The sequence below is a fragment of the Dreissena polymorpha genome, chromosome 13 (assembly GCF_020536995.1).
Source record: "Dreissena polymorpha isolate Duluth1 chromosome 13, UMN_Dpol_1.0, whole genome shotgun sequence".
NCBI classification, from domain to species: Eukaryota; Metazoa; Mollusca; class Bivalvia; order Myida; family Dreissenidae; genus Dreissena; species Dreissena polymorpha.
In genome coordinates, this window is record NC_068367.1 from 60,049,637 (window position 1) to 60,067,130 (window position 17,494).

General features: G+C 32.7%; 1 protein-coding gene across 25 annotated transcripts in view; it reads left to right on the plus strand.

Moving 5' to 3' along the window:
- The window catches only part of LOC127856000 (RNA-binding motif, single-stranded-interacting protein 2-like), a 247,648-nt gene that overhangs the window by 215,787 nt on the left and 14,367 nt on the right, over positions 1 to 17,494 (plus strand). For 19 of the 25 annotated variants that reach the window (XM_052391948.1, XM_052391950.1, XM_052391951.1 and 16 more), the window contains 6 exons: positions 3,930 to 4,021; positions 8,140 to 8,178; positions 9,187 to 9,406; positions 11,024 to 11,124; positions 13,430 to 13,476; positions 14,016 to 14,193. In XM_052391948.1, coding sequence (XP_052247908.1) covers positions 3,930 to 4,021; positions 8,140 to 8,178; positions 9,187 to 9,406; positions 11,024 to 11,124; positions 13,430 to 13,476; positions 14,016 to 14,193 — 677 coding nt within the window. Of the gene's footprint in view, positions 1 to 3,929; positions 4,031 to 8,139; positions 8,179 to 9,186; positions 9,407 to 11,023; positions 11,125 to 13,429; positions 13,477 to 14,015; positions 14,194 to 17,494 lie in introns of all 25 variants that reach the window. The other 6 variants (XM_052391956.1, XM_052391944.1, XM_052391946.1 and 3 more) reach the window with 4 other exon arrangements.

Genomic DNA, 17,494 nt, shown 5'->3' on the forward strand with positions numbered 1-17,494 from the left:
GTTTGATATAATCGGAAATGAAGTTTTGTAACGAATCTTTCTGATGATGGAAGAAATAGGGGGAGATACTTAAATTTAAATCAGCGTTTAACCTGCTTTCAAAGATATTCACGGTTAGCTGAACATGTAAAATGGGCATTTTGATAACTTATGCAGGAAAGTAATGTTGAATATATTTGATATTGAAATCCGGCAAATTTGCATTTAGATGATGCATTACAGGGGTAAATGTCTCTTGAGGTCTTGGCGCATAAAGGAGGTAACTACCTGACTTGTTCAACCCACTTTAGAGCTGTTTCGCTGTGATCTTTATGTATACACGTAAGATGGGGATATTTACAAAATTGATGAATACATCTCGTTGAATAGAACTCTATAATTGTATCTTATAGCAATGGAAAAAACAACTGCTTTTACCTATGCCTGTTTAAAGTAATCTGTCTGTTTTCGTTTAAATTGAATCTACTTTTTGTATATATAAAGTGTCATTAAAATGTGTCAACATCGATCAAACTATGAATTGGTTTGTTTTCATTGAATTATAAGTTTTTTATGAGAATAAGAGACATTCTGAAGAGATACTGTAATCCTAGTTAAGATGTGATTCAAGGTCATATTATTCCAGTAGAGAGATGTCATTTTACCTTTTCGTCACACTTTATAGAAGCGCGAAGTTTGTTGCCATTGATTACATACCATATATACTCTAATAAATGAATTGCCCATTATAATATGCCAACATAAACATTAATTTGGTGGGATTTGTTTGTAGTTTTGTGTTTATTAGTGTTGGAGCATTGATGAATAAAATACGGTTGCTTCCTTTCTTTGTACTAAAAGCATTGGTGGATTTTATTGTAGCGTTTTAACATTTCCAGCCATAATATTAGTTTTTCATGTTTGTCTTAGCCTTTTGTATTTAACAGTTTTCAATTCAAGGCCATTATAAAAAAGCCAGAATAGCTGCTGATCTAAGCCATGTCTTTGATGCGGTTGCCTGTCCGGTATGGATCCAAGTTTATGGATGATTTTCTATGCAATTACACGGCCAAATTATCTGCCCTGTTTCGTGATTGTAATCTCCAATATTTCCCTTCAATACCAGTTTTTATTGGTTCTCTGTTAACATGACAAAACATAATAATGCTAAATGCTGGTCGCTTGTTGCATGGAGTGTTTTCCTTGAAAATTGGAATTGATTTCTATCCTAGTAATTGAACAATATTTGCTGTACAAGCCCTTTGGTCTTCATGTCTTAATAGCGACCACCTCATGGGATGCAAAATAAGAAGTATTTAAAGAGCCCAAATAGAAAGTTCAAAGGACCAAAAGAAAAGGTTAAAAGTTTCCATAAAATTTAAAGTCACAAAGACAAAAAAAGTTAATATGTCTATTAAAAGAGCCCAAAGGCCATGATAAATTGGCCCAAAGAGTAATTGGACAGTCAGCAACTTAAGCGGAAGAAACAAGAAAACTGACTTTTTATCAGTCAGGGAGTTGATTAAATTGCAAAAGGAAGTATTTTGTTTAAAAAAAGCTAAATTTGCATTTAATGAAATATTATATGTTCATATATTCCTTGTAATTCATTACTTAAAACATGTTTTTGTTTGATATGTAAATAAACTATAGTCAAATTATATCTCTTATTTCATCACGTGAAAATCTTGTATGAGTGTTCAAAACAGGAAACAGGAAAACATTTTGTAGCAAGATTATCAGTTTGCACACTAAATGATAAACATTATCTTCTTAAGTCCACTTAAAAGTATACATGCAGCATCCTTCATCTTAAATTCAACAAGAAATGTATGTACAAAAAAATGGGGTTCATTGTCCACATAAGAATATGGATTTTAAATTTTAAAGAAATTACCTTTACAAGACACAATGTTGTTTGTATGTATACGTTAGTAAAAATTGTCGCTTAACTCTTTCATTGCTAGAACAGGATTTTAAAGGCCTCTGCAAACAGTTTGGATCCAGATGAGACGCCACAAAATGTGGTGTCTCATCAGGATCCAAACTGTTTGCTATTCTGAAAGTATTCTTTAAAAAAAAATCGAGTAAACTGCTAATTTCAGAAATTCAGCAGACAACAATTTTTAGCAATCAACAAATTTCCAAGCATGCAAAGGGTGAAAGTGCTTCAAAGTAAAGTACATTTTTTATTTGTCTGTAGACTTAATGGACCATGATCTTGTTTCTTGCAATGGAATGTGTACGTGAAGGCATTGAACAGTTTAATCCACATGTTCATTTACTTACAATTTTTACTCCCAATCAATAATAAAATATAATTTTACAATTTGAAACAGCATTTTGATTTGGTTACCAGAATAATTTAATTATTTGTGTTGCTTACTCACGTTTTGGGAGTCCATTTGTCTGTGATTCATGGGCCATGTTGAAATTGGCCTTCAATATTTGCATGAAACTGTCCCAAAGCAGGGATATTGATCGAAAGATGGAGAAGAAAATTCTGCACAGATTAGTCCTCCTTACAAAGACCACTTGAATGACATTAGAAGGTCTCAAAGAATTGATATGGTCTTCCAGCTTTTGTTCTTTAAGTGCGGACATGACTTTTCTTTCACTTATCTGATGGAATATGTTATACTTGATAAAAGTTGACATAACAGATCTTGCTATTTTTTCAGTTTTAATAACACATTTATTTTTTCAATTTACCACTTATTTAAAAATTATAAGAAGTGTTTTGATTGAAGACATTTGCTGCCTCAAATTGTCCTTTTACAGACTAATGTTATGATCAGATACTCCTATTTGCTTTTTGTAATGAATAAGTTGATGAATAATGGCCCTATACAGCATAATTTTCCCAAAATTTGTTTAATTACAATAATCATAAAAGTTTTTATAGAAAAAACAAGCACTTAGTATGTTCCTTAAACCATGAATCATGCAAAACAAAGTGCTTTTATTTGGCATAAAACCATATAATGAGCTATTAATAACCTTAAACGTAAGTGTATGGAAACGGTTAAGAAACATTAATCACTACCAAAAATGCTTAGGGCAGCGTTGCTTAATTATAAAGTGACTAATAACAAAATTACCAGGTAAAAGATTCAGTTTTGCATATAATGATAGTGAAAGAAGAATGATTTAGTGGAGGCTTCCATATATAACAAAAATACATGTCATGACGTTCTCCTGGATTTCCAGAGAAACCAATGCTGGAAAACTCTGCGATTGTTTTGAATGCAAAATACTGAAGATAATACTTTTTATGTCTTGGAAAAATTCATCTAAATATGGAAGCATTGATGTGGAGATATTTTTATAAGAAACCAAGAGGAATGGGACAAGTTTATAGAAAAGGGAATTGATGCCCATTTTATAACATTACGGCCAGGAATTTTTTGATCTAATGAATTTACTTGATAACTGGTTGATGAATGACATTTTGTAGCGAATGTCATGATCAGAATAATTTGAGACACATGTCATGTTGTATACATAAATATTGAGACCATAATACCTAACAAATATTAATTAAAATGAACGGGGCTTTTAAAAATGTGGGCTTAATGCATGTGCGTAGTGTTGTCCTGCATTAGCCTGTGCAGTCCGCACAGGCAAATCAGGGACAACACTTTCTGTCCTTATGGTATTTGTCATTTAAAGGATGTCTGTTCATGGCGAAAATCCAGTTTAGTGGGAAAGTGTTGTCACTCTTAAGCCTGTGCGGACTGCACAGGCTAATATGGAACACCACTTCACACACATGCATTAAATGGGGTTTTATCAAAGCGAGGCTAACATTGTATTTACAATATATATTGCAGGTGTTGTTGACATGAAATGACCAATTAACAAAAACTCAGCTTAATTAAGGAAATAATTGAAACCATATTGTAAACTGACTTTGTACTTATGGACATGCCCTCTCTTTCTTGCTGCAGGTTATGGGTTCGTTGACTTTGAGACCAACCAGGCGGCCGAACTGGCTGTACAGGCGCTACAAGCTCAGGGCATCCAGGCTCAGATGGCAAAGGTACAGATTGTACGTTACATAACAAGGCTCAAACTTTTAACTGAAATGCGTGTTGTATGGAGCAGTTGGTACCAACTGTTCTATGCCTTAGCTACAAGCTCAGGGCATTCAGGCCTCAGATGGCAAAGGTAGGTTACGTAAAAAGGCTCAAACTTCTTACAAGATTATGACATTCAAGCTCAGAGCTTACGTAAAAAGGCTCAAACTTGTATTTTGTAAGGTCTTACAAGCTTATGACATTCAAGCTCAGATATAAAAAGGTACGTAACTTTAAGTCTATTTATTTAAGCTCGTTGCATTTAAAGCCTTGGCTTAGTGAAACAAGCTCAGATATAAAAAGGTATGTAACTTTAAGTCTATTTATTTAAGCTCGTTGCATTTAAAGCCTTAGGCTTAGTGAAATACTCTTGAGTTAGTTTCCTGGGTAAAGCCAGTGCATGGTGTCTTTTGGAAAAATCCAAAGAACACTCTCCATGTAGAGATGGAACCCATGACCTCGCGAATGCTAGACAGATAGCATATCAGCTACACCACTGTGACCTCATAAGCTATGTTACAAAATTAGGCTCAAACTTGTACGTAATTAAAGTGCATGTTGTTTGCAACAGTTCTAACCCACTTTTTTATGCCTTAGAAATATAAGAGGCTTTTATATGCTTTCCACCAAAAAATACCATGTGACAATGTCTTTAGTTCATAAAGGGTCCCTATAACATGTTGATTCAGTTCTACAAAAGTTTATTTCGTTGCGGACAACTTTTTAGAACAACATTATCTATTAACAAATTTAAAAATATGGTAAATGATTTTGCCTTTGGCTTTTATCTCAATTTTTTTGCTGATTAAGTGCTTGGAAAATTTAGAACTCTTAGATCATATCCTGCAATGCTTCATCATGTGTAACTTCTTTATTATTCAGCTTGTAAATCAGAAATCCATGCCAGCATTGATGCAAAACTCCATTTATTTCTATCAGTGTGATTATATTGTTATGCGTGCTGTTTTTTTTCTTCATCTTTTGGGAAACATCTTGATTTACATTTTTGAAACTTCCCCGTTGTTTCTTGAACAATAAATGCATTTCAAGTTTTTTTTTCGCTCATTTTTTTCCTCCTCACAATCTGTTGTTATCAGTCTTATGCAGGTACAATATGCAGATTGTTGCTGTGAGAATGGATCCTTGTTGATTTTTAGTCTGCGTTTTATTTTCCTCAACTTCAAGCTATTTTTTTGACTTCATGTTTTTTTTGTCAGATGTTGATAAGGTTCCATTGTAGGATTAAATTTCATTAATAATTTTTCTTTTATGTTGTTTTCATATATATGTTTAATTACTTGGTTGACTGACTTGGTATTTTTGTGTGCCTTGAATGTTTAGAAAATGAGTATATGAAAAGCAAACTTACAGAAAAGTAATAATAAACAAATACATGTCAACAAATAATTTATGAAAGCTGATTAGAATATGGGAGTCTGTATATGTCAAAGATTAAAAAATAAACAGATTTTGCACTTAATAACATAAATAATAATTATTTTGTGTTCTGAAAAAAATACCCACTCTAGATCGATTAGAGCACTTCACTTAACCCATTTATGCCTAGTGGACTCTCCCATCCTTCTAAATTGGCTCAATTTATTTCCAAAATTAGGGATGTCTAGTATATTTTTTCTATATTTAGAATATTTCTTACAGAAATTCCTAAAAACCAAACAGCGCAGACCCTGATGAGATGCCGCATCATGCGGCGTCTCATCTGGGTCTACGCTGTTTGCTAAAGCCTTTTTTTCTAGACGCTAGGCATAAATGGGTTAATATAGGAGATAAAGATGCAGAAACATCCTTTCACATTGACTCTCGAAAGTCAGTCAATTTATAAACATGATCGGTCCAAATGCAAATACAAATTGTAGCAAAAGTCATTTTTCAGTATTTATATGTCTTCAGTATGTATATGTCCCCCCAAAATGCTGTCTTTTTGAACAGAAAATCTTGAATTTCATTTCAAATATCCCTGGTGTGTCATTAAATCTCTCGGATGTATCAAGTGTTTGGCCAGTTTTCAATATCAGAGTATACATGCCCTAAATAAATCAAAGTAATCTGTTTTAATCTTTAAAAAGGGGAACATAAAATCTACTCAGTTATGTTAGTGTACTGCCATTGATAATTTATTGACTGGGTCTTGCGAACTTAACCCCCTTAATGTTTTTTATGCTCCATTTTGCATAATGTTGTTCTGATAAATCGTTTGTGACACTTTCGCAATTAAGAAAAGAACAATACTGCATTGAGATTTGAAGAATTACCGCGGTAACTTTTTTGGAGTCACAATGTTTATTTATCGATCAACCCTCATTTTGTTGTTGAGTTTAGCAAGGGTTTAAGTATCAACCTCAAAATTATTGCTGAAATTATAAGTTACTAAGAATTGGCTATAATATGAGATATCAATATATGTTTAGAGTTTTTCAAATATATTTTCACTTCAGCTTATCGTTGTGTTTGTTCCTCATGGCTCTATAGAAGGGTGTGTTTTGCTGTACAAAAGATATTAAGCCCAAAAGTTCTTTTCAAAAAGCATGAAACTTTTGATTGAAAATTCTTCTCTACAAGTCAAGTCGTAACATGCAGATGCTTTTCATGAGTGTCCACAAATAAATCTCATTTTATGAGACTGATCTTTACAGCAAATAAAAATAGCGAGCTATTTTAGGGTGTTCAATGCTTGACAAACATGGCGGATCAGACTACAATTTGATTACAGCATTATAGTCCCAGTGTTTGTAACTGTCTAATGACCGTATTAAAAGGTTATTTCTGTTGACATTTAGTTTATTCATGCACTTTTAAATAAAGCTTTTCTTCATATTTCATGGGACTAAAATTCTATGTGAATTGATCTTTTCACCTCAGTTAAAGACTGAATTAATTTGTCTGATATTGTCTTTTTTGTTTCCAAGTGTAAATGAGTACTAAATGATTTTTATAATTTTAATAATGTTGAATTTCCTTAAATAGTTATTAATAGTGAGTAAAAAAGGACCTTAGCGTTTTTGTTTTTGATGAGCCTTGTGGCATATGTTTTATTTTAAATTTTGTTGAAGCCAACAAAAATGACATAAATAACTGCAATTTTCAGCTGAAAACTTTGGATTGACATTAATTTTAATTTATTTCATTTTTTAATTGGTGATAACCTGCATCTGTAGTTTTTGAATAAATTACAGACTGTACATCCATTTAGGCTTGGCTGTAATTCCTATGTCAGTGGAGCAGAAAAGTGTGACAAACTTTGCTTTTCAATTATTTATGTAGCTTAATGCCCTACAGTGAGTAATAATGATTCTCTTGTTCATGTCTAATGCATGATCATCTCATTGAAATTGACTTATAGTGTTCGAAATGTACAAGTAGTTATAATGAAATAAACTTGTAGTTTTCGAAATTGACTTTTGTTAGAAATGAACTTGTAGTTTTGAAATTAACCTGTAGATGTGACATCAACATATAGATTTGAAATCGACACCTGATTATGAAATCCACAATCATGTAGTCATGAAATTTACATGTAGTTGTGTTATAATGGATTGATGAAAAAAATGTGTGTTCAAGGGCGATTGATAATTGCAATATATCAACTGGCCATGAGCAATAAAATTAAAGTGTTTTAGATTTTGCTGGGTTGTTTATCTGAGTAACTGGCAGTCTGTTCAGGTTTTATGCTGTTTGCTGCTCATCAGTATCTAAGGGTCTTAAATTAAATATAACTTTCTAAGAGACTACAAACAAATCAAAATACTATCTTATGGGTAAATGGTTAAACTAAAAATACCATACAAGCGGAAAGTGGAGTCCCTAATAAGCCTGTGTGGACTGCATTAAGCCTGGTTTTCCCAGAGCTTAGCCTAAGACTCCTTAACTTATTCTCTTACTATGTGAGTGCAAAAAGTAAAAAAAAGCTGAAACAATGGATACTGTTTTAATTTTTTGTTGAGAGCCAACCCCCAAACCACACTAACCAACAATAAGAATTCTTAGTATTGTACGAATGTAACAGATCTTTTATAAAATATGTTTTAATACGTTCTATTCTAACTTCATTTCTTGCATCAAGAAGAGCAGGGCTGCATCAACTTTGCTGCCATCTGCCGAGGTACTTTCCATCCTTCAGTCCTGTCCAGCAATAAAAACTACTAACACTGTGTTGTGTGAATTTGGAATAGGACATCAAACTTGGAATGGACATCATTTTGCTTTTCTCAAACAAAACTGTTATGAAGTTATTTGTGTAAAATTCTGTCTATACTTTCAGTATAATAAATACTTTTCCATGATTAATCAACAGTGATGGTATTTTTTATTTTGTTGACAGTATTTGTAATCTTTGGTCATGTATGCATGCAAAAGGTTTCATTGTTTTTTGGAATTAAAAAATCAAATATATATTCAAGTTTTAAGTTAAATCATTCTTTATGATGCAATTTATACGCCAGTGTCTATTTAACTTATAATGTGTCAAAATTAGTAAATACAACTTGTAAACTTGTTGAAAAAAGACAGTTTATTCTAAGATTGATGTCTTATTCCAACTTCACATACTAGGAAGCGTACTCCAATTACAATTATTGCAATCGCAACTTCAACTTCAGTAGTTACAAAACATTAAAGCAACGTTTGAGGACAACTGGGCTATATGCAATGTGCATCAAGTGTTGTCCCAGAATGACCTGTGCAGTTTGCTCAGGCTAACTAATCAGGGACGACACTTTCCCCCTAAAGTGGATTTTGTTTGGAAGAGACTGCCTTCAAACTCTGCACAGGCTAATCTGGGACAAAACTTTACGCACATCTATTAAGCCCAGTTTTCTCAGTGTTAGGTTCATACTTATTCCCTTACTCTGAAAGCAAGGTCAAACTTTTTCAGTTAACCCTTTCAGTGCTGGAACTGAATTTTGAAGGCCTTTGCAAACAGTTTGGAAACAGATGAGACGCCACAGAATGTGGCATCTCATCAGGATCCAAACTGTTTGCTGTTCTGATAGTATTCTTTGAAAAAAATCGAAGAAAATGCTTATTTAAAAAATTCAGCAGACAACATTTTTAGCAGACGACAAATTTCCCAGCATGCAAAGTGTTAACAACATTTCTTCCTCTCTTGCAGCAACAAGAGCAGGACCCAACAAACCTCTACATCGCCAACCTGCCGCTGTACTTCTCCGAGCAGAACCTCGAGAACATGCTTAAGGACTACGGGACGGTGATCTCCACGCGCATCCTGCGCAAGCCCGATGGGGTGAGCCGCGGCGTAGGCTTTGCCCGCATGGAGTCGAAAGAGAAGTGCGATCAGGTGATCAACGCCTTCAATGGAAAGATTCTGCCAGGTGCGTACCACAAAAAAAATAAGGGGGCCATTAGTTTAAAGCTGTTAGGTTTAGTAAGATAGCATCCAAAGACTTAGACTTATTGAAACGTTCTTTAGTCTGTTTCCTGGGTAGAACCAGTACTTGGTGTCTTTGGGGGAGATCTTACGAACCCTTTAACAGTGGGGATCAAACCTGTTACCTCTTGGTCTCTAGGCCAACACCATATCAACTACGCCACGGCTAAGGGGCTGATTTTCTCTCCCTTTAGCTCACACGGCTTCTTTGCATCATTTTAGGTGTATGGCCTATTACAGTGAAGTTTAGAATTTTAGCATCAATTCACAATGACTTGGGGAAAAAATGTTATTGTTTGATGTACTAATATTGAGCTGTTGGTGATAAAACCTAAATAAGTCAATCCTAAGCATCAAGAAATCTGTAAAATGGATATTAACACTTCACTACTTTTTTTCTAATCATCTCTTTACCTGAACATCAACAAGTCAAAATCACAGCCATAAAAAATATTTGTTTCCTGGATAAAAACAATAATTAGTGTAATATGCATTTGAGTAACCAGATTTCACTATCTCAAATTATTACATAATTTCACTTATACTAAGTTATATTTGTTTGTGTAGATATTTTTTCATGAAACAATATTTGCACGTTTTCTGCATACAAAGAGGCAATAGAAATCTACAATATGAATCTTTGTTGAGTACAACTGTTTACATTTGACACACTTTCATAATTTAAAACTATTTTCTTTGGGATCTTTTTTAGACATGAAATATGAATATTTCCTCTTCAAAACATGTTTACTTATGTTTACATCTGTTACAAATTCCATGTTATTGGTAAACTGAAAAAAACAAGTGAATTAGTGTTAATAAGCAGCATTATTTCTTGAACATAAATTGATCATTAACCTATTTACCTATTTGCAAAGGTTTGTTTATTATTAACTTTGAGGCCGCAAAATACACAAATGAAATCACAGACCTGTCAATATACAAATGTTTGTCTATCTGCTCAATATACACAAGAACGTTGTGGAGTTGCCTTATTCAAACATGGCCCTTTTGTATCTATTTAATGCTCTATGTGAGCAAACAGAAATTGTTTAAAGTTGCCAAACATTATACAAGACTTTTAAAAGGCTTTTGGCAGTTAGGTTAACCCGTTAGGGGCCGTGTGCCAAAAGAACAGTCCTGAAAGCGACTATTCGAAAAGATGTGAAGTATTTATTAAAAGCTAGATGTGTGTATTTTAGGGGAGTGTAAACGTCAATGAAATTTATTAACACTCATATGTTGTAAACCCTTAAGTAGTTTTGATAAGTTTTCTCTTTCATTACAGATATGTATATATAACTATGATTTATAAATGACGTACATTTTTGGTCAAGAATAGTAGATCAATGTTATTGAATATGTGATTTTTTTTGCTAAAAGATTGTCTTTTAATAAGGATTGATGATTTTGGTATGATCGCGTGGTCGACACAATATTTGTTAATGCGCCATAAAATCACTCCGCGAGTTTGTTGATACCTTTCCTTTATAATTAATTTAGTTATGTTATAATCATGCTTTAATATTGAATATGTATTTAACATATTTTCAACATACAGGATGCGCTGAGCCTCTGTTAGCGAAATTTGCGGATGGTGGAAACAAGAAAAAGGTGCCGTATATTCAACCCACAAAATTATGGGCCGATCGGACGGATGTAGTAAGTTCCGACTGGTCCTTAATTTTACATAAAAATATATTATTATCATATATGCAATGTATCATAATTAGATGTGTACCCTTTGTTATAATCCACACTATAATTATCCACTTTGGTTAAATGGTCTACATAACATTTACCTTATTTGTTCACTGATCACATTTTCTCTAAGGGTTATTTCTGGACATCATAAGCTTTGTATTTTTTACTGAATCTATGGTTAGAAGTATAAAAAATAATAAGTTGTATTTTAAAAGATTGGATTGAAGCCTGTTTCATTGAATATAACAATTGATAAAAATACACTGATAAAATGGGGCAGAATCAAGGGAAAATACTCTTGTAATATTTATTTAATTTTTGCATGCAGAGTTGTGTTTCTTCCATCAACCATGAATGTGACATTTAGCATGTTGTCTTGTATTAATCAGTCCTTTCATTTTGTATAAATCACACTGTAAACTACTCCATGTTTTAGTTGGTATAAACAATTATATATAAAAATACATTCAAATTTTGAAATGACTTCATGGCTGTTAATAGATATCGTTGTGTTAAATAGCACACGTACATTCACACTTAATTCAAATCCTAGTGTTAATTTGAAATAGTGTGTGCATATGCAAATTGTAACCATTTCATGGAGTAGTTTAAATGTTTGCACATATTTGTATACTTTAAAATATCTTACCAGTTAATTTGCCACGAAATCCTTCTTAAGAATTTTGTTCAACAAATGTTGAAAACATTAGAATTTACAACAAGTTCAAAGACATTTTTGAGAAAATAAGTATTTTGTTTTCAACGGCAAAGTCTGCATTTAATATTACTGTTTTGGCTATTATACATTGAAGCTTTTTGTTGAAAGTATTTAAAAAAAAAGAGTGGATTTCAACCTTGGGTTTTGTTCTTATATTGGTGTATAAACAACTGCCTATTTCCTTCTTATTCTGACATGTGTATATATAATAATATAATTGTTGTCACCTTCCTTTTGTCTTAAAGGGGTTAGTGAAAATATGACATGACCTGATGGCCTAATTCATAGATTTGAATTGCTTTTAATAGTGTGTTTCGGGCTCTTCTTTTTTTACAGAGCTTTAAAGGGGCCTTTTCACAGTTTTTGGCATGTTTTAAAATAAGTCATTAAGTGCTTTATATTGATAAATGTAAACATTGGATCTTAAAAGCTCCATTAAAAAATCAAGAATAAAATTTAAAAAAGGAAAAAAAAAGTAGCCGCAGCTGGACTCGAACCAGTGACCCCTGGAGTAACCTGGAGTAAAAACGCATTAGCCCGCTCGGCTATTCTGCCAAGCATAATTGGTTGAAGTATTTTATGCATTATATGAGAAATCTTCGTAGTTTCACAAAATTTAACGACAACAACAGAACTTTCCAAATTATTCAATCGTTTCGCGTTGCAACGCTTTATAATTTTTAGGTTTTTAAATCGTCTAAAGATGCATATATTGGCTATATTAGACCATGGTAAATGATCAGTAATACTGTTTCCTCACAAATATCATAACTTAAACGAAAATTTGCGAATCTGAAACAATTTTTTTCAATTTTGTCAATTTACCTAATCGTGAAAAGATCCCTTTAAATTTGCACAAGCATGAAGAACATTTATATTTTTATAATAACCCATATTTGGCAGTTATCTATTATGTATTTCACATCTTGTTGCAAACCATTTGAATAAATCCCCAATCATAAAAGCATTTAATTTACATTAATGGACTGATCAACAAATTTGTTCATAGTTGAGTGTAAATGTTAAAATGTAAACTTTAATTAGTAAGTTGCTCTTTAAAAATTTGTTGATTTTGTGATTACAAAGCTGAATCACCTATCTATAGTACTTAGTAATAGAACTTAGTCCTAATATTTTAAAACAAATGTTAACTTAAGGAAGATCAAGACACTTGTTTTATGCCCTGTAAAATGTTTAATTATTCACTTATTCTGCAAACCATAAAATTAAATATATGAGCAGTTGCTATAAAAGCTATTTAAAGCATTGTCCGTACTTTTTCATTAAATACTGTAATAAAGAATTAAATATATAGCTAATGGGATCATAATTATGTATTAAAAATGTTGAACATATTTGGTTCCCACTTACATTAATATAAATAACTTTCAGCTTAAATTAAACGCATCATCTTAAAGAATGTATTTTTAAGTATTAATAGGGAGATATGTGTTTTCATTTTCCATGTGCATTTTCTCGATTTTAAATTGGCCCTTTTCAACTTCTGTTGGTAAAATGCTTAATTTCCATGTACCTTCTTTTCAGACAATCCCAACAATTGCATACGACCAAGCTGCCTTAACTCAAAATGGGTAAGATATACATATAATGAACATATTGTAAATTTAATTGACCAGATTTTATAGCGGATGCATTCACTAATTCAGACCGAATATAGACGGTTCGACTGAGATGTTGTTGTGAAAGCTTGTTTCTGTTTCAATTATCTTTTAGCAATATCTTAAGGAAAAAAATCATGATTGCCTCTTAGATTGATTGGCTAAGACAACTTGTGTAGAAAAAGTCAGTAGATTAACAGAATATTATGCTGAATTTTACTGCAATTATTAATTAACTGCTAAACATTATACTGCAATGTCCAATCAAACAAAACTCAAGTGGTTTATTCTTTATACTGCCCGTGTTGTAACAGTACCCCCCCCTGCTCACCCCGGCTGTAACTTACGAGCCCCCCCTGTAATGTTGTCGCAGCAGGCTATTCTAATTGACCCCCTCCCCCCCATTCATTTTACAGGCTGTTATAACCCCCCCCTCCCATCCAGTACCTTACTAACGCCTGTAAAAATTGTTGCAGCAGGTTGTTCTAATTACCTCCTCCATTCATTTTTAGGCTGTACCTGCCCTACAGCATCGGGACCCCAGCTGCGGCGCTCATGACCCCTGGGCTGCTGCCTCGTTACAGCATGGCCACCTCGCCCACGACCTACCAGGTCCAGTCCAACCCTGGGGCTTTCGTCACACCGCAGTACATTATGCAACCACAGATGGCACACGTGAGTAATCATTACGTGAGTGCGGGAGCTTTTAACTTTAATGAGTAATCTTAAAATTGTTTTGTTATTTACGGGGCGGTGAATTTAAATAAGTTAAGTATCATTTTTTGGGGGCTTCATATAATGTTGTTGTTTTTCTGGCAAAATGAAATTTAATTTTGGGGCACATATTTTGGAAACACAAATATTTCCAATTTTTTTGTCTTGCATCGTTTTGATTTAAGATCTTTTTTACATTTTTTTAATATATGTTTTTGATGGCCCAAAACCTTCTTTTTTGAAGGGTTAATTAGGAAAAAAATATTTCTTAAAATGTATATAAGACACAAGTCTGTAGTAATTATCAAATACTTTTCAGTGCACTATTTTTGTTTATTTTTATAATTATTTTGTGGTCAAAATGCTTTACAAAATAATAATATTTTGAAAGCAGTTAAATGTTAAATTTTAAGCAGATGATAGCTTCCCACTCGATGCATACGGGTAACTCACAGAACGGCTTTGATCCTGCCTCCTTTGCTCAATTAGCCAATCAAATGGGACAGCTGCATATTTCCAACCAATCGATAGTCGAGGTGGACACACCTCTCATTTGAACTGACCAATCGTCTTGAACATCTGTCTTTTGATTGTTTCATGAGGATGGTTGAAAAGAATGAAATGAATCTCTAAAAAAAACAACATTCTAAACAGTTTGTGTGCATGCAAACTCAAAAAAAACTATTCATCAAAGAACACAGAACTAAAAATCATAAATAAGACAATCAAGGTTTAAATTTGAATCTAAAAAAAACTGGGACAAAGATGTGATGTTTAAATTGAGCTGAAAAAGGAGTTTGTTTTCATGAATGGGATGCAAAGTGCTCAAACTATGTTTCTTTTGGTTATTTGATTGTTTTTGTTATTGTGTTATTTATCAATTTCTTCAATTTGTTGGTTTTGTTTTTGACTTGTTTAGGAATCAGGGTTAAATGTTTTGTTGATGATAAGGGCCAAGTTTTTTTTCTGTGTAGTTTATATCTTGCTGTATTGATTATCTGTTTGCCAGTTGGCCATCTTGTTCAAGAATAGATCATTCTTGAATATGATGGTGGCTGATTATTCCCTAAAGTGCCAAAATAAAGGACAGCACAGTCCTTTTGTACAAAGTGTGAATTCATTTGTTATGTACCCCCCCCCCCCCCCCCCCCCCAAAAAAAAATAAATAAAAAAAAATATATATATATATAAAATGAAACAGCCTGGCAGTTTCTGGTACTTGATATCGTGAAACAAATAAGGATTCTTGAAATGTTTAATGTAGAGTTTGCAGTGGTTTGTTAGTAAGAACTCTTAGCTTTTAATGTCGACCGAGAAATTTAGAGCAGACAACATTGAAATTTGCACTGGAAATGGCACTGGCTCTGAAAGGAATTCTCTATAAGACTTAATATATTTTCTAATGGTCCCACTTCAAGGACAAAAATGTTGATTAACCTCGCCAGTAAACAAGGTTGATGTCTAAAAACTGTTTTATATCCATTTTGTCCCAGACTCTTGACATTGCATATGAAATGTGTGCAGTCTGTTTTTTAAATACCACAATATTGTATGAGTTAAATAAGCAAAGGTGGATTTTCCAAATCTATTAAAAAATTATTGGAATCTTTTATAGCAGAAGGGCTTTTACCAACAGTGTTTCAGTTAGATTATAATTTGAAAAGAAATGACTGTGTTGGAAATGTCCAAATTAGAATAATTTTGCAAAATAGCTTTTTTGTCTGTTGGCTTAATGTGGTAAACTGGTAAGCAGACGCAAAATTGCTAATGGTTTTCGTTTTGTTTTCAGTATCAGTTTTAGGCTAAAACGGTTTCTAAGTTCTCAGGTATTTTTTCTTCCAAAGTATTTTATCTTCATAATGTAAATATATAGCACAGTGTTTACATAGAGAGCTGACCAATGTATCTGTTTTTTTCCGTGTACTATATAGTCATGGTTTGAGTTATTACATGTAACCAGAGTTTATTCGACATACCCCTTACAAGAATCACAAACTCTAGTCAAAATTGTAGCCTGCATTTACAGTATGAACATATTATTTACTTCAGATCAAACCTCATGTATATATAACACCCAAGTCAAAAATGTCCGCACTCGAGGCTTAACCCTTTGCATTCTGCGAAATTTGTCGTCTGCTAAAATGTCGTCTGCTGAATTTCTAAAATTAGCATTTTCTTTGATTTTTTTCAAAGAGTACTATCAGAATAGCAAACAGTTTGGATCCTGATGAGACGCCACGTTCTGTGGCATCTCATCTGGATCCTAATTGTTTGCAAAGGCCTTCAAAATTCGGTTCCAGCACTGAAAGGGTTAACCATACTTCAGTTTATTATGCTTATAAAAAGTTGGCCATTGCATTAATCGACCACAATAATATCTTTAGGTGTTCAAGCTTTCTTAATTTTCACTTTAAACTTTTAAAAAAATCATACAATGCAAACTTTTCCCGAATTACAGAGTTAATGCTTTATTTTAAAAATAACAGACAAAAATATAATTTAAAAAAAGATTTCAATGATTTGATTTTGTATGGACACGCATTCCGTCAACTAATTGTGCTTACAAAACCCAGATATTTTGTATTATTTTTATTTGCCTTTGTTAATGTAAGCTTGACCGTTGTTACTACATATATTATATAAAATGCATTGTATTCATAAAAAAAGCAGCACTGAATGGAATATGCAAATATCTGACAATAGTTAATTCTTTTGAACAAACATACCTTTAGGCACTTATAATTAATTGTAAAAAAATTATTATATTTCTTCACGGTTTGTTTTTTAAAAAAATGTATGTTTCACCTCTCCTATCCAAAGCAACCCTTCAGACTTTAGTTCCAATATCGTACCTTCAATTTGAAATGTATTTCCAGTACTTGATCAAATTATTAAGAAAATTATCTTAAAAACGCATAAAATAAGGACTAAACATTTCAAGAATGTTCCGGATATTCCCTGTTATGGAATTGTTTCTTTAATTGTTGACCGTGGATTGGAAAACTATTATATTGCAAAGATTAAGATCAGGTGAAACTATTTTGTTCATAAGTATTTATATCTACCAGTATTTGGGCCTCAGAATACAAAAAAGTATTTGTCATGTTTAATTAAAAAGATGTTGGCTATTTTTGTAAAATTGGTAAAATAATGGAAATCCGCATATTCCATCAAAACATGGTGCAGTGTAGCCACATAATATTTACCACCACCTTTGCATATGTATCGACTGCCAAAGCTAGTACTGTTCAGATTTAAAACTTGTATGCATTGTACA